The sequence below is a fragment of the Paroedura picta genome, chromosome 10, assembly GCF_049243985.1.
Source record: "Paroedura picta isolate Pp20150507F chromosome 10, Ppicta_v3.0, whole genome shotgun sequence".
NCBI lineage: Eukaryota > Metazoa > Chordata > Lepidosauria > Squamata > Gekkonidae > Paroedura > Paroedura picta.
The window spans coordinates 67,023,816-67,047,888 of record NC_135378.1 but is presented as its reverse complement, the minus strand read 5'-3'; the positions used below and the strand labels follow the sequence as shown (position 1 = coordinate 67,047,888).

Here is a 24,073-nt window from a genome sequence, read left to right as displayed (position 1 = left end):
CTGTCCAGTAGCCAGGTTGTGATTTGGCCATTTTTAAATTGTGATTTGGAGATGAGGAAAACTGGGTTTTCCACCCTAGCAGCTTTGTCCCGCCCTCACTCACACCCTCCCTCCTTCCTGCTTTGAGTAATTTTTTAAGAAAATGGCGCAGTCCGTGTTGCAGCAGGACCACATTATCCAAGGTGAAATAAAATCATCTTTCAAGTGTTCACAGTCCTCTTGGGATCAGGCAGGCAAAACACAGCCCCGTTTCTGTTTTCTGGAGGTGGGAAATGACCTGGGGAAAGGGGGGGGGGTAATCCAGCAGTTTACTCCCGATCATTCAGTCATGTGTGCGCTCTGTTTTTAGCCTACTATTAGCACAAAATGTATTTTAGGGCTTCACTTACCTGTCCAGCCTTCTCACAACTTGGGTAGACAAAAACAGTCCCATTTGCAACTTCTGGAGGTGGGGAATGAGCTGGGAAAGGGGGGGGGGTGATCTTGTTGCCGTCTACTGATCCTACAGCTTGTTTTATAGCTAACCATTAGCACAAAATGTCTTCTTTGGCTCTAGGAACAATGTGCAGCATCTCAGAAATCTACCCAGACAGAAAGTGCAAAACAAATAATCCCCCCCCCCCAAAAAAAGGGGGGGAGGAGATACTGTATAATTCTGGCGTTTCTCCATAGCAATGAGGCAGTGTTGATTTTATTGAAGATGTATCTGCGTTCTGGTAGGCTTGGGTAAACACACAACCCTCTCCATTGACTACTCATTTCTTTTGCTGATTGTCCTAGGAGAAAGTACTTAAAGTTTGAGGCAAATTGTAGAAATCTGTTTAGTACATGTTTCCGAGAGAGGGAAGTGATGAATGGGAAGTAGTCAGCTACTGACTGTCAGTGAAAGGGTTAACTGTTTTATTGACATCAGTTGCTAGTGGAGACAGGCAGAATGTGTCATGTGATTTTATTTATTGGTATGTAAGTGTTGTTTTCTCCATTGACTACATGTCTGCTTACACCTAAGCAATATCCACTGGAAAAGAAGCAATTCCCTTCCTGCCTTTTTCTCTGAACTGCCTTGGAGCAGAGAGGGGAGATCCATTTTGCACTTTCCCCATGACTGATTCTGGATGTTATTCAGGTGAACCTTTCCCCCCCTCCCCAAGTCTCTCAGCCAAGTCCAACCCCCTGCCCCCCACTTCCCATTGAATTCTCCTGGTAGAATTCCTTTTGTTGGTGGAGGAGCTGCCCGGATCACCCATTGAGTATGAGGCACACAAAGATCTGCAGCCCAGTTTTAAAGTGTTTTATTAAAAGACTGCACTCAAATTATCAGAAGTAAAAAGGAACTGCTAATAATTCTTCTTATGAAAAGAAAAGCATTCCAACTGGGAGGTTTTGGACAAAAAGCAAACAAGCAAATAAGTGCTCTCCAAAGTTGCCAGGCAAAGAAAATCAATACATGTTTCCCTAACTCATCAGAATTAAACTTATTTTCTAAAACAGCTTACATGCCCCTTAGGGAAGGCTATACAATACATTTTGTTGGGGGATCCCCAATCTTGCCAGGGCACTGGCATCCCTACTTCCCATGGTTTTGCATTACAGTTATCAAGGCTTGACAATTTTGTTACAGTTGTCTTCCAAAATGGTCCTTGAGATGTCAGAATAGGGTATTGGCCAGGGCATTGTCCAATACCATGCTCCATGGAAAATCCATCACGTGCTCACCTGGGCTATATCACATAGCCCCCACCCCCAAAACATATATAAACAGTGGCTGAACACAGCCACCCTGAGTGCTTCCAACTCAGGACCCATTGGAACCTCCCTTCATGCTGGCTCATGTTGCTGATCTCTGACTTTCTACTCTACAGGAATGGTAATTATATTGAACCCTCTTTTTCCCACCCTGTTCTCTATACGACTGCTTGCTAAGCATGTTAGATACATTTACACTTTTATTATTTTCTTTCTAATAAAAACTGTTACTGTTTTTACAATATGCCTACTGTCTGCCTTGAGTTCTTAAGGGTGCAATTACCTCGTAAAACTTTGGCAAATGATTCATCACATTATCTTACTGACCTCTTGCTAAGTTTATTCCCCACTGCTGAATATACACATGTCACAGGACATGTGTGTAAGTGCATTTCTGTTAGCACTTGGCAATCCTATGGCTCCACTGTCACCATGATTTTTGATCTTGCACTGTTTCTTTTAGTTGTATAATGTTCTGTCCAGTGTCAATTTTGTCATATCTAACCACCGCTTTCTTTGTTGGCCTGGTTTCTCCTTACCTTCTATTATAAAGATGAGTTTTAATCCTCCTATGTACTTTTTGTCATTTTCAGATTTTTCTGCAAACCTGGGACTTTCTTCGGGTAGTTAAAGGAATCCAATTTGTTTTCCCTTGATTCCATTTAGCAGATTTTTGTTGTCCACACACTAAGACCTGATTCTTAATTAGATATATGACATGCAATCATTGTTGGGTGACATTAGAAAGGCAACAGGGTCTAGATCAGTGGTCCCCAACCTTTTTGAGGCTGGGGACTGGCAGGGCAACTGCCCGTCCGCGCATGCCATGCATGCGCGGCAGGGCCAAAATCATGCATGCATGAAAGTGCCGTGCATGCGCGATTTCGGCAGCACATGTGCAATGCGCTGGCGCCGCCCTGATTCCCTCTCCCCCCCTTCCACAGTAAGAAGCTTCCCGGGCAGCAAGCTTGCGGCCTGGGAAGTTTTCTACTGCGGGGAGAGGGAGCCGCAGCCCGGCGCCAAGGCCTTCACGGCCCGGCACCGGGCCACGGCCTGCGGTTTGGGGACCACTGGTCTAGATTAAAGAATCTGGGGAGAGCTGTGCCCAAACCCATGAATTCACAGGTTCTCATCATATATGTAATGAGAAAACTATCTTGCCAGGGGTGCTGCAATTAATTTCTTTTACTGCACTTGCAGTAATGGAACAATCAGATTACGCAAACAGGAGGTTACTATGCATAAATGTAAACAATTTCGTGCCAGTGCTTTTCCAAACCAGGATGATGCACTTAATCAACATTTCATGCTGTTTGTTTTTAAAAGTTCAAGTCTCCTTGCTTTTGTCAGTTTATGTGAATAGAGCCAACATTCTCAGGAATGGCTTCATGTCCAGCTGTGGCATCTTGTGGGTGCTGCCAGGGTCACCAGCTGCCATGAGATTCCAATCTAATTTTCTTAAGGTTAATAATAAACAACATTTGTGGGAAGAATCCTAACTAACAAATACATTAAAACACCTATCTAGGTATATACAATTCAAGCCTGCAGAGACATATAGTGGCGTAATGGTTAAGAGCGGCAGCCTCTAATCTGGAGAACTGGATTCCCCACTTCTCTCCATGCAGCCAGCTAGGTGACCTTGGGCCAGTCACAGTTGTCTCAGAGCTCTCTCAGTTTCACCTACCTCACAGGGTGTCTGTTGTGAGGAGAGCAAGGATAGGCAATTGTAAACCAGTCTGAAACTCCTTCAGGTATTAAAAAGTGGGGTAACGAAAAACAGCTCTTCTCTTCTGGTTTCTAATGTAGAAAGGTGGAAGATATTTCTGGATACTTTTCATGGTAATGATGTTACCGTGCGGTTTTATTTGTGAGCCAGCTCAAGTGAGTCTCTGGAGTGGCAGCATATGTTTCTTCTGAAGAAATACAAGAAGAAGCAGGTGTCAGTCAGGATAAATTTGTGTTAGTAAAGGCACTGATTGGAAATCCATGTTCCAGAACTTCTGAAACTACTTATATGTTCTTCTCTTTTGGATGTGGTATGATCTAACACTTTGGGCTACACTCTCTTCCCACTGTTTTTAATGTGACCTGTAGTCTCAACACACATGTTATATCGCTGCGAATCAATACACCACAGCAAAGCTGCAAGTGAAAAGGGAGGAGATCATAGAATCATAGAGTTGGAAGGGACCTCATGGGTCATCTAGTCCAACCCCCTGCACTATGCAGGACACTCACATCCCAATTGCTCATCTACTATAACCTGCCACCCCTTTGCCTTCACAGAATCAGCCTCTCCGTCAGATAGCCATCTAGCCTCTGTTTAAAAATTTCCAAAGATGGAGAACCCACCACCTCCCGAGGAAGCCTGTTCCACTGAGAAACTGCTCGTACTGTCAGGAATTTCTTCTGGGTGTTTAGATGGAATTTCTTTTGAATTAATTTCATCTCATTCATTCTGGTCTGTCCCTCTGGGGCAAGAGAGAACAATTCTGGTCCATCCTCCATATGGCAGCCTTTTAAATACTTGAAGATGGTTATCAGATCCCCTCTCAGTCTTCTCCTCTCTAGGCACATTATTTAGCATTATGGACAACAAATTTAGCATTTATGCATTGACCTCCACAACCCAGAACTATTGCTTGCTTCAGTGGGGAAATGCACATATTTTCCCCATCCTTTCCAAGGTGTACTTGTGGTCGGGAAAATGGTATGGGGAAGAAAATTTACCTTGCCCAGTAAACCCAGTAAACTGATGGTTGATCAGCTGATATATACAAATAAAATATGCTTTGGGCCACATAGTCACAGATCTTCTGGTGTTTCACCTTATTTAACCTTGTAAATGCTTCAATGTAGCTGGAATACTCCCCCCCCCCCATTCCCTCCCCTCCTAAATCCTTAGTTCTGTATCTGTCATCAAATTCTTTTTCTTGCAACATGTATTTGGGAGTTCAGGTAATGCAGGGCTCACAGGTTTCAATCCCAGCTCATCCAGAGAACTCACTGGGTGGCCATGGATCTATCCGTTATCCTACTGTCTAGCCTACCCCACGTGGTTGATAGGGACTAAAATGCGGCTTTGCATTCATGTGCAGTGTTTCTCCAGTCTTAAGCTGCTAACGCCACCTAACGCCATTGTAAAGTTGCCTGGAAAAAATACAGGATTCCTACAAGACAAATAATAAATTATGCTGCAAAACACAGAACTTAAATGTAGCTTCAGGTGCTCAGAGGTGTCAGAATACATCATGCAGAATACTTATAGATATGAGGATTATTTTTTAAAAGAGCAGGAAATTAACTAGAAGAAGAGCTGCACTCTGGCTGCCTTCCCTGGGAGCCGATAACATTTCTGTCTGCAAACACAAGCTCTGCTCAAGCAGCACTAAAGAGGGGCTGAAGAGGTGGGGCGAGGCAAGCTGGGGAATAGGAAGGAACCCTTCTAATATGTACATAAGGACTCTGTGTTTGGGGGTGAGGAAAGTCCCCACTGCTGAATGCCGAGCATTATTTTCAAATGTTTCCCGAAGGATTATTATTTTATTTAAAACTGGCACTCTCTTGTTTTAAGCATTTAATCTACCACTTTGTTTACTGCATAGGAATTTTGCAGTGAGGCATATGAACTTTGGTTTTAAGCCATGTTAAAATTGTAACAAGAGGGTCAGGCATTTCATACTTGGCTTCCAAAAAAAAAAAACCCACCTTAAAAAGAGGTGTGTAAATGAGCACAGAGGAGACCCTCCTGGAATTTCTTCAGAGGTCAGAGGTGTAGCCATTGATCACCTTGGTGTTTTAGTGGGAAGCAAGAGTGTGCATCATTTGGCTGTTACAGACATACCTTGGAAATTATGTGCACTTGTTTGGATCTGACGATGACTGAAAGCAGGAAAGCCTCTTGGTGACATTGAGAAGAACCATCAAGACAATGTTTTGCTTACTTGTAGCTCTTGTGGTTTTCAAAACCACTTTTGTCAATGTCTCAGCTCAGCAGCATTGGAATTGTCCCAGGGGATCTCAAATGCAGCATGAAAATTCCACTTGTACAGGTAAGGGAATTGGTTTTTCAACGTCGGATCAAATGTTTGACTAGTTAGAACTTCTTAATCTGTATTGCTTTCCCTGAACTGTGCCTTTGTTATATGGATAATGTATTTGTCACTATATGGATAATGTATTTGTCACAATTGATATACATGTTTTCAGAAGTTAAATATGTATGTTTAGCTGTGAACCATTCTTGGTAAGTTTCCAGTGAAATAAAAACAGGTGTTTCAAGCTCTTATCCAAGCATTTTCAACTGGTAAATGGAGAACAACTGTAAATACAATATGTGACTTCTCATTATAACTATAACTATATATATAACTATATATATATAACTATATATATATATATATAACTTATATAACTATAACTTCTCAATATAACTATTACTTGAGAAATTGTTCAGACTTCTGAGGCTATAGCTATGATACAAATTTATGTGGGTTACATATCACTTTAACAGTCATAGTTTCCCCTCCTCCAAGGATCCTGGGAACTACAAAGGAGAACTCTAATCCGGACTCACAGAAACAGTTCCCAGGGACTGCTGTGGTGAAGAAATGCCTGTTAAACTGGTTTAAGTCTTTAAAGCAAATATAGCAGGTGCAGTGCCTGAACTCTCCCTGGAGGCTGAAATGACCAAATGATCGTGTTTTGTTTTATTACATTTTGGTCATACTGTGAGAAGACAAGAGTGGCTGAAAAAGACAATAAAGCTAGGAAATGTTGAAGACAGCAGGAAAAGAAGAAGACCCAACCTTAGATGGATTCATTCAATCAGGGAAGCCACGATCCATAGTTTGCAAGATCTGGCAAGGCTATCAATGAAAGGATGTTTTGGAGGTCATTGATTCATAAGGTTGCTGTAAGTGAAAGTGACTTGATTGCACTTCAGACGTACATGCTGTGCCACCAAGAGTAAGTACATGGACATAAATCAGAGTAGTAAATAATTTGGGGGTAGATTGTTCATTCTTACTTGACACAATTAAGGAGAACAGTTGGTTATGCTAGACTGAGGGGCTTTTTGCACGGCTTCAAAATAGCACAATGGTTGCTAATTGAAAACGCTACTAATTTGCCTTAACGCACGACATCGTAGACAATCTGCAACACTCCTGAAACCAATCAGCAAAAAGCGCTTCGTTGTAGCGCTTTTAGGGGAATCCCAAAAAGTGGATTCACCCTCCGGAAAGCGATACACTCCTGCAACCAATCTGCAACAGTAGCGAAAAAGACCTGTGCGTTCCCATTGTTGCGGTTTCTTCAAAGTCCCTCCTCCTGAGCCTGTCCTCCAAACTTCCGGCGAAGCGATCGCCATTTTTTTCCCCCCGAGCGAGTGGAGATCAACGCACCGGCGAGCCTCCGTTTAGCCAGTGAGGCTTCCCAGGCTGCAGTCCCTCCTCAGAGCTGTTTACAGTCACTAAGCACAAGAAGCCCGCAGAAGCCCGTTTGCTGATGTATTTTCCCTTTATTTTTCACACTGTTTCGGCTGAAAATCGCGCCCGTGAGGGGGGGGAGGGGGGATTTTTTTCCCACTCGGAGGCAGCGTGGCCACGATCAAATGACAGCTCAAACAGAGGCTTCCCGGCTTCAGTCCCTCCCCTTCAGTCACTAAGCACACACATTTCACACATTCCATTCAGCCGAAAATCGGGCCCGTGAAAGGGGGGGGGGGATTTTTTTTTTCACTCTGAGGCAGCGTGTTAACGATCAACCGATCAAACGACAGCTCAAACACCCCAGGCAGCTGGATGGGTCTCTCCGTTGCAACGAATCTACCCAGATTCGTTACAATGGGTCTGTTTTTTTTTTTTTTAAACCTTCCTTAAAGGGAAAGGGGCTGTTTGGGAGCATGCTAACGGCTGCCCATTGGCTGCTTGACGGCCAGGGGCGGGACGAGCTTGGCAATAGCGCTTCCTTTCTAGCGATTTCTGCCGAGACCGGAAGCCTGTGGGAAACGCTAAAAAACGCAACTGATTCCACTACAAAGGCAGGTATGCATAACGACGAATTCCACTATTTTAAATGGCGATTTTTCATTCAGTGACCAATTTGCAACAAAGATCCCCGTGCAAAAAGGCCTTGGGTATCAGGCAGAGCTTTCCTTTGTAGCTGAACAGGAAAAGATTCATCTGCTCCAATTCCACAGTGAAGGACCCTGGACCCTGCAGTTACTGAGGGGTAACTGCAGGGTCCAGGGCCCTGTCTCCACCATGTTACAGAAGCTCTTTTGGCTGTGACATGTTTTATGTACTTGCCTGAGTAAAAAGGTAAAGGTATCCCCTGTGCAAGTACCGGGTCATGTCTGACCCTTGGGGTGACATCCTCTAGTGTTTTCATGGCAGACTCAATACGGGGTGGTTTGCCAGTGCCTTCCCCAGTCATTACCGTTTACCCCCCAGCAAGCTGGGTCCTCATTTTACCGACCTCGGAAGGATGGAAGGCTGAGTCAACCTTGAGCTGGCTGCTGGGATTGAACTCCCAGCCTCATGGGCAGACAGCTTCAGATAGCATGTCACTGCCTTACCACTCTGCACCACAAGAGGTACTTGGCTGAGTGCAACACTCAAAAACTGGATGGTTCTCTGATTCTGATGTAGAAAATGGAGTCTAATATATAAGAGCGAGAAGTTGCTTTATCGTATGAGTTAATGATGGAATTTCCTGCTTCCAACCTGTCTTCCTCTTCCCCCATCTCCATGGTGCTATTTCTGCTGATCACTTTAGTCAACTGATGGCCACCAAGCACTTCTTGATGGAGAAAGCCGTGTTTCCCTTAGGGATTTTGTGTTTGGCCAATGTGACAGAATTAACAAATAAGGAGACACAACAAGAAGAAATAACATTAGATCACAAGTAAGCTAGTTATTTCTAATGTTATTTCTTGCTTGTACCTACCTGGTGTTTTTTTTGGGGGGAGGTCTTTGTTACCAGAAGTCCTTTTGGATTGTCAGTTGAAAGAATTTCCATTTCTACTTTTCTCTGCTGCAATGTTGGCAGCCCAGCTTCATCCGAACACCAGTCTGGGGAACAACACATTCAGTCCGATCCCAGGCCTTTCCTCCAAGTCCTCCCTTTCTACATTTGATGAGCATAATCTTTAAAGAGACAACAAATTGCCATTGGTTTCTTTTAACTCAGATTTGTTTTATGATACTGCCCAATAATGGAACTGTTTTATCCTCACCCTAACCAAAAAATTCCAAGGAACTTCAGTGAGGTGGGAAATATATGAAGGCAGACTCTGGTTCCACAATACACTGCCTTAGTCTCTGCTTGGCTGCCATGCATGCTAATGCTGTGCTTCCTTTAATCAGGACTTTTTTTTTTTCAGACTCTCGGTAAAGGAATCTACTTGTGAGTAATGGCAGTGAGAACTCACTGCCAGCATAGCAATGACATGATTCATCGTTTTACTCACTCTCAAGACAGTCTCTTCTGTGAGGGCATAAAGACGTCTTTGAGCCTTCAGCAGGGCCTCATTCTTCTATTCAGTGCAGCCTGTCAGGGCATTGTAAACAGTCTTTGTGTTCCTTAAGAGGATTTGTTTAATACACGGAAAGTTCTTTCTCATTACAGGGACATAGTTGCCAGGGTATGCAGAACAGCTGCAGCAAGATGGCAGATACCCTTTACTTTAGGTTTAAAGAAGGATGATGACTTAAGACTTGGTTGCACCTGACAAACTACTTGTTTTTTTCAATTATGTTAGGTATTAAGAACATCTTTAATTTCTATGCAAAAAGAAAATATATATATTTAAGTATACTTAAGCAGGTCTACTCTGAAATAAATCCCACAAGGCTAACTCCCAGGGAAATGTCTTTAGGTTTGAGATCTAAAAGGTGCAGTCTTCTTCTGTTGTTTTAAATTTGTTTCTTAAGTTTTGAAATATTTCTGCAGGTGTTGGTAGCTTGAAGAATTACCAGGAGCCCTCTAGGCTGTTTAGCATGGGAAGATGATAAATCAATCCCTATGTTAGATGTTTATTTTTTATTTTATTTATTGGCTTCTATACTGCTCCCCCCAACTGTTGGATTGGGGGAGGAAGGAGAGTCATGTGTCAATAAGGTGAGATTCCTCCCATATCCAAAATGAAGATATCAGACAACTACAAGGATCAAACTATGGTTAATCTCTAATGAAGTTCACTCCTCCCATTGTATGGTTCCCTAAAAGCCTGACCCACTGGATTCCCAAATGTCTGGGTAACCTTGCCATGGCTCCACGCTCAACATGGCCACAGATCACCTTTGCTGTTCCTTGCCTGCAAGAAACATGTGCAAGAAATGCTGTACAACTCCCCCACCATACAGGGTAAAGGTCACTATACAATTGATAATGATAATGTGCTGGGCCAAGGGATTAACTCCAAGTCTCTGGAACCATTCAGCCATAAGTTGCTTGTTTGGGTGCCTCCTTCCATGTGCCAATGCCTCAGGGAGCTCACCCATCTAATTAAATAGCAAGCTCCCAACCTTGACAAATCCTGCCAACCTCAATTACAGCCTCATCAATCTCTCTGGTCTTATTTATATAATTCAATATATATGAAACAGAAGAAAAAGTGTTCCTTTTCCACATCTGGGATACAAGCAATGTCTGAAGGAATGACAAGAAAGCTGGAGGAATAAGGCAGCAGGGAATGGCTCTGTGAGGAGGCCTGAGATGGTCTGAAGCATCAGAGGACAGGTGACTGCATCAAGGCCTGAGAAATACTGGGAGTCTGCAATGACTATAGGTGACTCTAGAGCCCAGACATTGTCAGACATGGTGGTAGAAGAAGAAGAGTTGGTTCTTATATGCCGCTTTTCCCTACCCGAAGGAGGCTCAAAGCGGCTTACAGTCGCCTTCCCTTTCCTCTCCCCACAACAGACACCCTGTGAGGTGGGTGAGGCTGAGAGAGCGCTGATATCACTGCCCAGTCAGAACAGTTTTATCAGTGCCGTGGCGAGCCCAAGGTCACCCAGCTGGCTGCATGTGGGGGAGCGCAGAATCGAACCTGGCATGCCAGATTAGAAGTCCGCACTCCTAACCACTACACCAAACTGGCTCTCAGTATACTCCTCTGTTGTAGGTGGCAGACAAGAGTTGGGGATGCAGGATCCTCTGCATCCCAGCCCTGAGCCACCTCCTGTCCTGCTAGCAAACCTACATTCCTTCATGCACTGGCTTGGAAAGCTCCCTGCCACCCACCATGGGGTAGGTGTGGGGGACAGGCTCAGGTTCTGGGCAAACTCATCAATAGAGGTAAAACCCAGAATGGGAAAAAAAGTGTTCCTGGAGGAGGGAGTATTTCTTCTATACTTGCTGTTCCTACTTCCATATTTATCAACCACATGAAAGGCTTCTCTAGTGTTTCAACATTACCGAACAAGTCATATCACTAGACATAAGCTGCACTTGTAAAAGGCAAGGAAATCTTTAAATGCCCAAGTTTATACACTGATGAAGAGATTAGGATAATGTGGAGTGGGAGGAACAGCATCAGTGTGGGTGGTGGAAGAGTGGCCTCTAAGACGTCAAAAAGGGCAGGAAGAAGGAAATCCAAGAGAATCATTATGCTTTTGAATTGCCTTTGATTTGGGGAGTGAAACAAGGGGAAAAACTGCTACAAAACAACTCTCAGAAAATCCGAGGAAACAGTTGCCAGAAAGTACTGAGTACTGAAGGAAAGGAAATCAATGCAGAACAAAACACTAAAACCTGATAAGGTTTTTCTGTTCTTTTTACATTATAGATCCTCAATAATGAGAGAGATTTCCATTAAATAATTACATGATGGTGTTGAATCAGGCAAAATTAAAGTAGAAACTCAGTGCCTGGGAGTAATTTTCTCAATTGAAGATTGTGTTGGTCTTTGTTGGCAGTGTTTCAATATGCAGTGAGAGTAAAGCACCAGGCTGCTGTTGTGCAGTTCCCTGGTCTGTTGTGCAGCTCACTGGACTTGGTCTTGGACTGGTCAGCCTCACACAGCCTAAATTAACTGGCAGGTCTGTTGTTGAGGGAAAGAGAGATCCCTACCTCCTCAGCTTCTTAGAAGACATGGTAGGATAAAAATGAAACAGATGAAAGAGACAATTAGCACAACCTTTTAAAATACATTTATCCCACTTGTCAAAAAAAAGTCTTCAAAGTGTCTCACCAATCACACATTAAAACACACACATACACCACAAGAGAAAAGCAATAGAATTTTAAAAACACAAACACCACCAGTTCCCTTCTCCCCCAACAACTTACCAGATTTGATTGACCTTGGATCAGACACACACACTCAGTCTAACTGTACTATTATGAGGATGAAATGGAAGAGAGGAGAAAAATGATGCCACTTTTGCTCCTCATGGGGGAGAAAGGCAAGAAGCCCTGATTTCCTACTTGTTATACTAAGGAGGATCCTACCCTCTCTCTGGAGCAGGTGGGAGAACTTGACCAAAGATCAGTACCTCTCATTCAGGCCTTAGAGTAGGTTATCCTAGTGGGAAATTTCTTGCCTGGACATCCTGGTAGGAAAATGTATGCAAGTGTTTGAAGTAACTGGAGGAGGGTGAAACAGCAAGTGGTGCAGCTGTCAGATTCCTGGGACAAACAAACTTTGTTGTAGCTCTTTAATTTTAAAGTACCAAGCCCACATATTTTAAATATTTTCTCATGCAAACAGTGGGAAACAGCTTCTTTATTAATCAGAAGTTGCTCTTATAAACTGAACTTTCTGAATATTTTTCAATGCAATGTAAATCAAAGTAGTAACCATCCTTTCCCCTGTGCTGTAGTGAATCAAGTATTAGTCACAATTTAAACACTGGAAAACACAGAATTTAAACACTGGCATTGATTTACCAGATAAATTAAAACATAAATTAGTCAAGGGTATCGAACTGGGGGCAGAAACACATATGTACAGGTACACCACAAGAATTGCATGCTTTGAGTTCACATATCTTTAGAAAATGGGTCAATACCAATCTGACTTGTGAGACCAAGTTTATCTCCAAATCCCTTAATATTTCATTGTGTACCACTAAAATAATTCCAGGGTTGGATCCAAACAATAGACTTTTATTGGTAGTCTAAGGTGACTAGATTGTCCCACTTTTGGAGGGACATCTGTGGGTCACCTGGCAAATTGTACTTATGAAATTAAAAAATATATATATTACAATACTATTTTTGCGTTCTATGCATTCTATGAAACTTTTTGTTGCTCCATAGACCAATTTTTTAATCAAGAGCCAATGGTGTCCCGCTTTACCAATGTTAAAATCTGGTCACCTTATGGTAGTCAATAACTTGTGCATCTGACAAACTGGATTCTGTCTTATCTGTGAACTCAGTCATGTCTCTCCATCTCTCTCTGTCTTTTAGATCCTGCACCAATCCTAGTTTTCAGCAAAGGAAATGCAGTCTTTAGAATAGATACAGAGGGAACCAATCATAAGAGAGTGGCAACTCACACTGGCTTATCAACACTGATAGATTTCCATTATGAAGATGGACAAGTTTATTGGATAGACACTCAAGAAGGTCTTCTCCAGCGAATACACCTGAATGGCTCAAATCGGGAGGTAATGAAATTCTCAGATTTCTCTGTGGCAAGTAACATTCACAAAACTGGATAAAGATCCACTCTCTCCCTATTGTTCAAAGACGAGAGATTTGTTTTTATCTGTTTTCTTTTGCATCCTTGAGAATGATGTTGAAAGAAGTTTTGGGTTATGACTGCTCACTCTGAAAACACAAACAAGCAGGCAGAGAGCCAGTTTGGTGTAGTGGTTAGGAGTGCGGACTTCTAATCTGGCATGCCAGGTTCGATTCTGCACTCCCCCACATGCAGCCAGCTGGGTGACCTTGGGCTCGCCACGGCACTGATAAAACTGTTCTGACCGGGCAGTGATATCAGGGCTCTCTCAGCCTCACCCACCCCACAGGGTATCTGTTGTGGGGAGAGGAATGGGAAGGCAACTGTAAGCCGCTTTGAGCCTCCTTCGGGTAGGGAAAAGCGGCATATAAGAACCAACTCTTCTTCTTCTTCTTCTTCTTCTTCTTATCAGGACATGGCAAAAGGTCAAAATATTGCTGAAGTTCAGCTTAATAAACACTGCTACCACATGCATAGTTACTAGGAAAAGCCTTAATCAAATGAGCTTACTTATGAAAAAACATTTATATTTTATAGTGTGTGTGTTTCATAGTGCCTGTCAAGGATGGGGACCTATAAGTACTTATATTTAACTGTAAAAGGGAGGAACCAGGGCACATACTTTGTGTGCAGTTAAAGGATATCAGGTACAGGATGATAGGAAAGATGCTTCTCTGTATGAAAGCTTGGTGGTTGTTAAACTACAGTTTGGTACAGTTTCATGTCCTTATAGGTCGTACTCTAAAGAATGAACAAGGCAGCTCAAAAATTAATACTCAGATAAATAAATGGTGTTTTCTAACATGGCAACATAAACTACTGGATTGGATACTATGGATCTGCTTGTCATGTATCCCCCAACCCTGAGCTACATGTCTTTTTCTTCTGGGGACCCTTACTTCAGTTTTTCAGTGGCTGTTAGTCACTCTTTCCTCCCTGTCCCTCGTCTTTTGTTCCCAGGAGGTTTTGCTTTTTTATAGTGTTATCTGCATCCACTTATCTGCTTTGTCTGAAGGCCAAGTGGCCATACCAGCTTATCAGCATTGGGGTGTCAACTTTCTGCTTTGGATTTACATTGAAGATAAGGAACTGTGTTCGGTGGAGAAAGGTTTTTTGATCATAGTCCTTAGACTTCTGAAACTAACTGTGAAGTTGATATGCAAATCAATTTGTGTTTTATGTAGTGACCATTTATATGATTTCTTTTTGTTTCACTGAACATGTAAAGATATGGAGCTCAGAATGTTCCATTATGAGCCATTTGGCTTATGATTTAGTTGAGTACATGTGTTCCAATGCCCTAAAGAGTGATGCAACCTGCAATGCAATATTTTCTTGATATTTTAGTTTATCTTTTTTTGTTGTAGACAATTTGCTATACAGGAAAAGATATCTCTGGATTTGCTGTAGACTGGATAAATCGAGGCATTTATTTGGCTCACTACCAGAAGACCACCATTGAGGCAATCAGCTTGGATGGAAGCGATTCGCAAATCCTTTTCAAAGATGAATATCATCCCACAAGCATTGCAGTTGATCCAGGCAAAAGGTAACTGAGATGGCTCTCAGAGAGATTGCTGTTCAGTGAATGAAGTGTTTCAAGGTAATATTGGAGCGGTTGTGAGACAGTAAAGCAGAATTAATCTTTCCAGATTACAATTTTAGAAGTATCACAGTTTTGCATCAAATTATGACAATGAAATGCACAAGCTGTTTAGAAGGCCTTGAGTAAACTGAGAAAAACATTTAAAGGACTATTAAAAATTACTGTTATTTTTAAAGTTTGGTGGCTGTTGTCTTTTGGCAGTTTCTTTTCAACAGTCCAATCTCAAAGTGACACCCTTTGAGATCTTTGACCTCAGTGAACTTAGAAAATGTGACTGATTAGGACTGTATTGTAAATAGCCTTTAAAAACTGTGCATCATCCAAGTGACAGGCGCAGTTTTTATTTTTGGGGGGGAAGGGGGAGAACCAGTAATTTTTTTAAAAGGTGACTCAACAGAAAAATGTTCCAGAACAAAATAATGACCAATCAATTATATATTTTAAAAGTATTTATTGTGTTATGTATAGCCTGCCTTTGTCATTGAGATTCAAGACAAGTTACCTAATGTAAATCAGTGCTAGGTACCAGGATCTAACATGAGTGTTGCAAATAGATATTTCCATATACTTTATAGACGGCTTATGTGACCTGCTAAATTGCCGTTGAAATTTTCAATAACAAAATTTGATTTTTTCCCTCCTACAGTTTTTTATTTTGGTCTTCCGTTGGTGATGTTGGGTGCATCTACAGAGCAATCTTGAATGGAAAAGAAGTACGGAATATTTTGAGGAGTGTGGGGAATATCAAAGCTGTTGCACTGGATTTTAGTGACGAGAGGGTCTTCTGGATTCAGCAAGTTGATGATGACACTTCCCACATTGGAACCTGTGACTATGATGGCGGCTCTGTCCATTTGCTCAAACAGGCTGTGCGGTATGTTTTAGAAAGCAGGCGTCAAAATTGAAAATCCCATAGTCTAACGGTGTCAAACTGGAAAACTCCATGTAAAAACATGGATGTAAAAACAGATGTGTAAACTGGATAAACTACATGAGAGTAACTCCACTTACTGTTGTGTAAAACACAGTAGCTGAAGCACCTTATATAATTTATTTGCACCCTTATTGGCTTTGGTATTGAAGAGGGGAAAATGTTCCTTGCTCAGGCTGAAGAGATAAGCACAGACCAGACCAGAGTAAGAGAAAGAGGTGTACATTTTTAAGATAGCATGATTTTGTATAAAGTGAATGCAAAACCATTTTCAGAGTATTTGGGTAAGCTGTAAAGTTACATTGACCTGTTTATTCTAATGGATGGAACTGTGAACTGTCTCTGGAGAGAGAGAAATAAAAATAAACAAGTTGTGTGCTTTCATGAACTTAAGTAAATAATGGAGTCATCTATTTGATTTATGTCTCTTTAGAAAACAGCTCTATGACATATATATCTTTGTGGATGATATGTACTATTCAGAATCAAGCGGTACTATCTGGAGAGCCAATAAATACACAGGAAAAGATATCGTTGCGATTAGCCTGCAGCCATCATTCCCCTCACCTACTGAGATCCTGGTATTGCACCCGTTAAAACAGCCCACCTTTAGAACAGACCTGAAAGCGTTTGGTAAGTTTGCTGCCAATGGCAATGTTCCAAATGGATTGTTTATTTCTGCAGTAACAAAACCTCTTCGCTATACACAGTATGTATAAAATCTGTATGATTCAACGGACATATTTAATATCTACTTCCTGGGGGCTACTTCTCCAGGAATTTCTCAGGCCAGAATCGGCACTGGAGTTACAGCAGTGCTAACTGTGGCTTTTTCTGTGGTCCTGACAGGAACTGAGAGGAAGAGATGTGGTGGCAGCAGCACTGCTCACAGTGCTGTATGTTTCTTTGCCTAACATAAACCTGTTCCTGGCAACCTGCTTCCACTTCCCATTGCCACAGACAGCAGTTCTTCCCCACTGCACCTAAGGATGGTGAATAACCTTGATCCAGCCCTAGTAGACTGTTCTTTCAGGACTGCCCTTGGCTACAGTTAAAGCCATAGGAAACAGCACAATTCATATGGGCTTGATAAAGGGGAGATGCAAGTTCTGATGAAGGATTTTTATAAGGGAGAAAGATGCCAGTTGTTGCTCCAGCCCAGATGCGGAGCATGCGGGCTGCTGGGTCTACCATGGCCAGTCCGCAGCACCTGCCGGCAGTCTCCTCTGATGCTTCCAGGCCCAGAGCCTTAGCCAGCATCCTCCAGAGGGAATTGGCAGCAGTGGGGAGGAGGGGGAGAAGTCAGTTCCCACTTGTCCTGACATAATCTTCTTTTCCAGCAGTAAGACCTTGTAGTGCAAACAGAAGACGTTGCAAGCATGGCTCCCGGATCCACCAGTGCAAATGTAGCACAGGATTTACCTTAAGTAAGAACAGGCAACATTGTGAAGGTAATGGAGAACTGACTGGAGGCAGAAGTGAAATAACAGGAGCCAACACTATTGGTTGGGATAATAAGAGCACCTTTATTAATTTTACATGGGATCAATATCTGTAATGGCCAAAGGGCAAAGAACACAGGCCATAGCTGTTTTGCAGGGTGGGTGTTCAAAAGGATGCAGAAGAGTAGTACCATCTCTGTCTGCCTAGTCCAGGCTCCTCCTTGCCAAGCACTGCTAGTACTTGAGGGAGGGGTGGCATATACTTTCCTCCAAGCTGTGAGATCTTTGGAGGAAGGGAAAAAATGGCACCTCTCAAGGAGTTCCTGTTCCACCCCCATGAAGGCTCTATAGTTCCATGTTTGAGGTTTGAGATTTGTCACGTTGCCGCATTGGTGGATGCTACAGGATGCTCACCTAAACTTCATACCTACACATCAACCAGCCTTACCTATACTGCTCCTGCCGTAGGGGCAGATTAATTCACTGCTGGGTCAGCAGGGCAGCTGGATACTTAAGAAGCAGGCTTCTGTCTACTGCCAACAGACCAGGCACATTCTCCATCTTAGAGGCCACCTGGAAACCTTCCTCCTCCCAGAAAAAACTGAAGCACTTTTAAGTTCCATTGGTTTCAACAGCAGGCAAAAGTGAAAATTCAAACATGATGTCTTTAAGCATATGAAAGAGGAGATTCTAGTCTAGGGTCCCCAAGTTTTCTGAGCCTGCAGACACCTCTGGAATTCTGACCAAGGGCCAATGACATATTTAGGATATGGTGATTGGGGATCATGCCTTGGGTGCCATACTCGATGGGCCCCATGAAGCCCCCTTGGGTGGTAGGAACCATGCACCCCAACCAGCCCATGCCCAGTGACACCAACCCTGGCAGGTGGAAAATGGCTTGGCACCATGCAAGCCAATGCTGGCAGGGGCTCATGAAAATGTAGTCCATGGACATCTGGAGGGCCACAGTGTGCCTACCCCTGCTTTAAAGTGTTACACAACTCCTGGCTGTTTGCAATAATAAGAAATAAGCATGTGTTCAGTTATTACATTTCATTAAGTATCTTTAATAGTCAGTATCAGCGATGTCCCTTACTCAAGGCATCCAAGCATAATATATTTAAATGGTTGCTGTTCCTAATAATTTTAGTATGCATGCTATAATTGTTTCTTTCATCAGATGTCAATGAATGTGCATTGCGGAACCATGGATGTACTTTGGGCTGTGTCAACATCCCAGGCTCTTATTATTGTACCTGTCCAAGGAATTTTATTCTATTATCTGACAAGAAAACCTGCCATGGTATGTAGTGGGCAAAAACACTTGAATGCTTGTTTCTACTCTCCGGTGTCCCATACTAGTATTTGGGAGTTTTCCTGCAATATCTCACTTTTCCTACTCCCTTGTTAAGTTTGTACATTCAATGACTGTTATTACATTTTGCACCTTTAGAGTTGCACCATTAGCACTTGACATAGCTGATTTCTGCTGTACCTGGGAAGAACTGGTTGTTCCTCAACTTTGGAAGCTTGTACATCTTGGTTATGTATGATTTTATTTATCTTGGCAGATTGTTGCTCCACAAAGAATAAGAATAAGAGTTGGTTCTTATATGCCACTTTACTCTACTCAAAGGAGGCTCAAAGTGGCTTACAGTCGCCTTCCCTATCCTCTCCCCACAACAGACACCCTGTGAGGTGGGTGAGGCTGAGAGAGCCCTGATACTACTGCTCAGTCACAGCAGTTTTAGCAGCAGCGTGGCAAGCCCAAGGTCACCCAGGCTGCATGTGCGGGAGTGCAGAATTGAACCCGGCATGCCAGATTAGAGGTCCGCACTCCTAACCACTACACCAAACTGGCTCTCAATATCTGTCCATCCATCCATCCATGTATTGTTTCGACTTATTGCTCACCACTCTCATAACTGGCTCGTAGTGGGTTACAGCAGTCTGAGTTAAAAGCCCCATTAAAAGCCCATCGAAACACTTCTGGACATTCATCCAAATGCAGAGCAGACTCCTAGTTTCTGGGAAAAAATACAATTAAAAACATGAAAGGGTACAATGAGGATTGTAAGGACAATAGCAGATTACAATAGACTTCTTGCAGGATTATATGAAAAAAAGAGGGAGAAAAGACCCACTGTGATCTCAAATACATACAGCTGTCTCCCAATCACACAAAAAATGTACATGTCCACTTTAAGAGTTTATTAGTACCGTAATTATGATGCAAATCTCTTTCACCCCAAGTCATAAAGATATCAGCGCAAGCTGATTTTAGATATTTTTATAGGACCCTGAAGTGAACAGACCTGTTGCCTTGGATTAGCAATATTTACCAATTCTTTATGCATTGAGGAAGAAATACCATTCATGGATTCCAGGGAGCATCTGTAGTCAATTCTAATTAGTTCTACATTTATTCCATCAGAGCAGATGTTTCCATGTGGCACTTTGGGTATGGAAGAAAACAGGTGGCAGCATAGAATACAAAGTAGAAGGAGGCCCTCTAAAGCTGCTGGTCTTCCTGACTGCTGAGAAGGAATCCAAATAGATAGTTGTTGTAATATTGAACCAGAAGATAAGAAGTGCAAAACAGGTACAGTGAAATCCATTACCAGAGAACTTCTGCCAATAGAGCACCATGAAAACCTTATAAAATCAGAGGCATCAGGGTCTGACAAAGAATTCTGCACATCCTGAAAGTGGTATTTAATAGAGGTGATTTCACTTGTTAGTTGCTATAATCTCTTTTTAGCATCATTATTAATAAGCACGTGAGCCGTGAAACTTCTCTGTGCAGGTAAAAACCTGAAACGTGATGTGCTAATATACTCATGCCAGAAATCTGATGCTGTCATAGCAACTAGTCGGTGCATCCATTATTCCTATATGTACAAAATTCACAGTTTTTAACAATTTCTCTTTTGTTCTGATTAGGGAGTATAGATATATATTTAGAAAACTTGTGGACTTAAATAAGGCAAGAAATAATCACAATACTCAAAGTTGAAGGTTCTTCTGAAATGTCTGGATTTTGTGGTGTAAAGCAATTGGCTGTTCTTTCTTGAAGTTTTTTTGAATTCCCTTAATCAGCTCCTATATAGCAACTTGGACCGTTTATGCACTGGAGGTTTCATGCCAGGCTGCAGGCTGGAGTTTAAGTCGTGGCAGGTTGCCCCACCTCTTCCTGCACCCACATGGGGGAGCATTTGGCCTGGTACACCTCATCCGCTCCTGATTTGTGCTCCTGCATGGGAACTGGGGAAGTGAATTTTCCAGTGCATAAACGGTCCTGGTTTCCACTCTTCATTCCGGAAGGATGTTGGCCATGCAATTCACACTATAATGCCATCAATGTAATTAATCTTCCTTCAGAAAATCAGTTTTGTTTTTGGTTTTACTATTTACAAAGTATACAATTTGTAGATTAAAAAGTTATAAAATTCACTAACAGAAGAAACTTAGATGTAACAGCTAAGTTATCTGAATCAATAGATAAAAAGGTGAGGCTTCTCCCCCCTTCCCTAACCAGTTTGCTCATTTCTTTCCAGATGGAAGCTGCTTCCATGGTCACATGTAATAATCAGGAAGCAAATCAATCTTTTAGTTTGTACATATTGTTGGCTTTATGTGGAGTTATTTCATTTTGCATGACCAAGAACATTTGTTGCTGGCATGTAAATCAGCACTCCATGGAGAACCATGTGACAAAATGTGCTTATCTGAGATTTGTTTGAGAAGACTTCTATCATGTTTCAAGTACCCTTCATGTGGCTGAATTAACATGGAAATATGTAAATTTCCCATAATTCCTCCCATAATGAATCTAGGGTTATCAAGAGAGCAGTCTTCAGGGCCTTCCCCATATTTTGATCTGGCAAACATATTCCTTCCCAGGTATCCAAGAGACCAGACCAGATTATAGACTGATATTGCAGACATTTCTACCTTGCCTGTAGTCCATCATCCTTAATCTTTTTCAACTTCAGTTCTTGCTCCAGAGACTCAAAGGCAAGATGTGAATCTTGGACCTATAATGGAGTATGAGAAGCTGGTGTGATTTCCTTGATTCCCTGGATGGCCAGTCTGACCCCCTCCAACAAACACTTGTCAAGGCTGTTTTAGGACGATCTTGCACTGAACAGGGGGTTGTACTAGATGGCCTTTGACCCTTCCAACTCTATGATCCTATAATTGTTATGATAGAAATGGCACCAAGATGGTGGTTCCTATTTAAAATCAGAGACGGTAGATATTAGTGGGATCTGGGAACACATTTGCTTATTAATGGGTGAGATTCTATATATGCAAGGAAGGAAGAACTCTCATAATATATGAAGGGGCTATTTGGAATTAATGTGCTCCAATTTTCCTCTTTCTTTGAGTCCCTGTAAGCCATTATTTCTGCTTTTTTTTAAAAAAAATCTTAATCCCTTTTCTACTCATTTTAAAATTTAATTTAGAACTAATTTCCTGTTCAAGCAATTCCCATCACTGCAGTCATGGCTGTGCTGAGACCCCTGATGGACCTGTCTGCACTTGTCCACGAGGATCATTTCTCCAACAAAATGGAAAAACGTGCACAGGTAAGCAAATAAATACTTTAAAATATTTTAACTCTGGGGAAAACATTTCAGTTTGTATCATTGCTAATGGTAAAAGAGGAAAGGAATGATACATAATAATAGCATTTATGTAATGTTTTAAAGTCTTCCAAATTACTTCCCATACGTTATTATTAAAGGATACCAGTTTTACGTGTAACACATAATTGGTAGATCAAAAACCACCTCCTTTATCTTAAGCTATTAGAACTTTTTGGAAATTAATTTAGTGATTCTTAATAATGTTAATTCAAGAGCTAAAGAGTGCAGAAAGGGGAAGAGCCACAGACTGAAAGCTGCCTTTTCCCATGTGGAGCTTTTAAACTTCAGATCAATATGGGGACAGGAAGCACTAACATCCCATGTCTTGCTAACAGGGCCACAGCCATTTCTGTTGTTTGCAAACAGCCGAGACATTCGGTGCATTGATTTTGATGGAACCGATTACTCAAGTTTGCTCAGCTGGCAGCAGATGGGAGTAGTCTTAGCTCTGGACTTTGACCCTGTTGAAAATAAGGTAAGACATTAAAAGAGGATTTTAAAGCACTGCAAGGACACACACAGTTTTTGCTCCTTCGCAATTTGTGGTTCACCATAATATGAATGAGATGTTACCTTTTGCCAAGTGCCCTCAGTACAAGTTGTTTGTTATTTGTAGAATGGTAATGATTCAACCAAATACAGCTCTGTTTTTGTTGTAGCTATTAACATAGTAAGAGCCTCTTGTGGTGCAGGGTGGTAAGGCAGCAGAAATGCTGTCTGAAGCTGTCTGCCCATGAGGCTGGGAGTTCAATCCCAGCAGCCGGCTCAAGGTTGACTCAGCCTTCCATCCTTCCGAGGTCGGTAAAATGAGTACCCAGCTTACTGGGGGGTAAACGGTAATGACTAGGGAAGGCACTGGCAAACCACCCCATATTGAGTCTGCCAAGAAAACGCTAGAGGGCGTCACCCCAAGGGTCAGGCATGACCCGGTGCTTGCACAGGGGATACCTTTACCTTTATTAACATAGTATATATGTCAGCCTTAACGTGTACCAAATTTCTGGTCAACTCTGGTCAGTATTTGGCCATCATAAGTCAGCTGTGACTTGAGGGCAAAAAGAAAAAGCCATGCTTATAGGTTACTTCTCTCAAAAATGCTCCCCCCCCTCCATTTCTCATTAATCAATCGCAGTCTTGTAAAGACAAGATTCAGAGCCAAAATATGTAAATGTGGCCTACCTCATCCTCTTTTTCTTACTGCCCAACCTGTGTTCCATAAGACCATCTGTTCAGCTGACAGGGAGGGAGGATGCTGAGGAGATGGAATATAAGGCACCTGGAATTTACTTGCTACAATTTATTTGCCGAAGACATCAGTCTCCTTGAAAGAAAAGGGCCTGCTTATTTTATCTATAACCTTAGACAACAATTTTAAAAATAAATCCATTATGTTTCTCTGAAAGAAATGTCCTTGCTAGAGGTAAAGCCGACTAGGTAAGGAAATCCTACCCCCAAAATAAGAACTGTAGTAATCACCTACAAACCTTCTGTTTCCTCACCACAGATTTATTTTGCCCACACAACACTGAAGCGGATAGAAAGAGCTAATCTGGATGGCTCAGACTGCGAAAAAGTTATCCATGAGGCCATGGAGAGGCCTGAGGGGCTTGCTGTGGACTGGATTAACCGAAAATTGTATTGGACTGACAAGGGGTATGCATCTCCTGCAGATCCTACTGATGCTTAATGCTGGCATAAGACAGTTTGAGACATAAACAACCCGCAAGAAAGAAGCAATTGAGAAGTTGTTCGATAATGCCAGCATGTTTTGTATGCTTGTGGCCAGTCATCGTTGGGATTCAACAGCTGGATAACCAGTTGCCAAATGTCAAAGTGTCAGAGAGACCTTTCACTTAATAATGTATCGGATGGGTCCCAGAAAGCTAGGCTGAACTGTAAAGCTGCTTCTTTTTGGGAAAATAATAATGGAAATGGAATTAGAAGAATTATTTTGCAACTGCTGCTGTGTTTTGCCGATGTGTTATTCCTGTCCTCCTC

General features: G+C 42.2%; 1 protein-coding gene across 3 annotated transcripts in view; it reads left to right on the top strand.

The window, feature by feature from the left end:
- The first annotated feature begins 5,025 nt into the window (after positions 1-5,025).
- Positions 5,026-24,073, top strand: part of EGF (epidermal growth factor) — a 46,746-nt gene continuing 27,698 nt past the window's right edge. The window contains exons 1-10 of one of the 3 annotated variants that reach the window (XR_013224870.1): positions 5,026-5,801; positions 13,171-13,370; positions 14,812-14,993; positions 15,697-15,924; positions 16,415-16,614; positions 17,322-17,432; positions 18,604-18,726; positions 21,893-22,015; positions 22,411-22,550; positions 23,580-23,728. Coding sequence is in view for 2 of the 3 variants with exons in the window: in XM_077300618.1 (XP_077156733.1) it covers positions 5,681-5,801; positions 13,171-13,370; positions 14,812-14,993; positions 15,697-15,924; positions 16,415-16,614; positions 17,322-17,432; positions 18,604-18,726; positions 21,893-22,015; positions 22,411-22,550; positions 23,580-23,728 (1,577 nt within the window). In the remaining variant the exon portion in view is untranslated. The remainder of the gene's footprint in view (positions 5,802-13,170; positions 13,371-14,811; positions 14,994-15,696; positions 15,925-16,414; positions 16,615-17,321; positions 17,433-18,603; positions 18,727-21,892; positions 22,016-22,410; positions 22,551-23,579; positions 23,729-24,073) is intronic. The other 2 variants (XM_077300619.1, XM_077300618.1) reach the window with 2 other exon arrangements.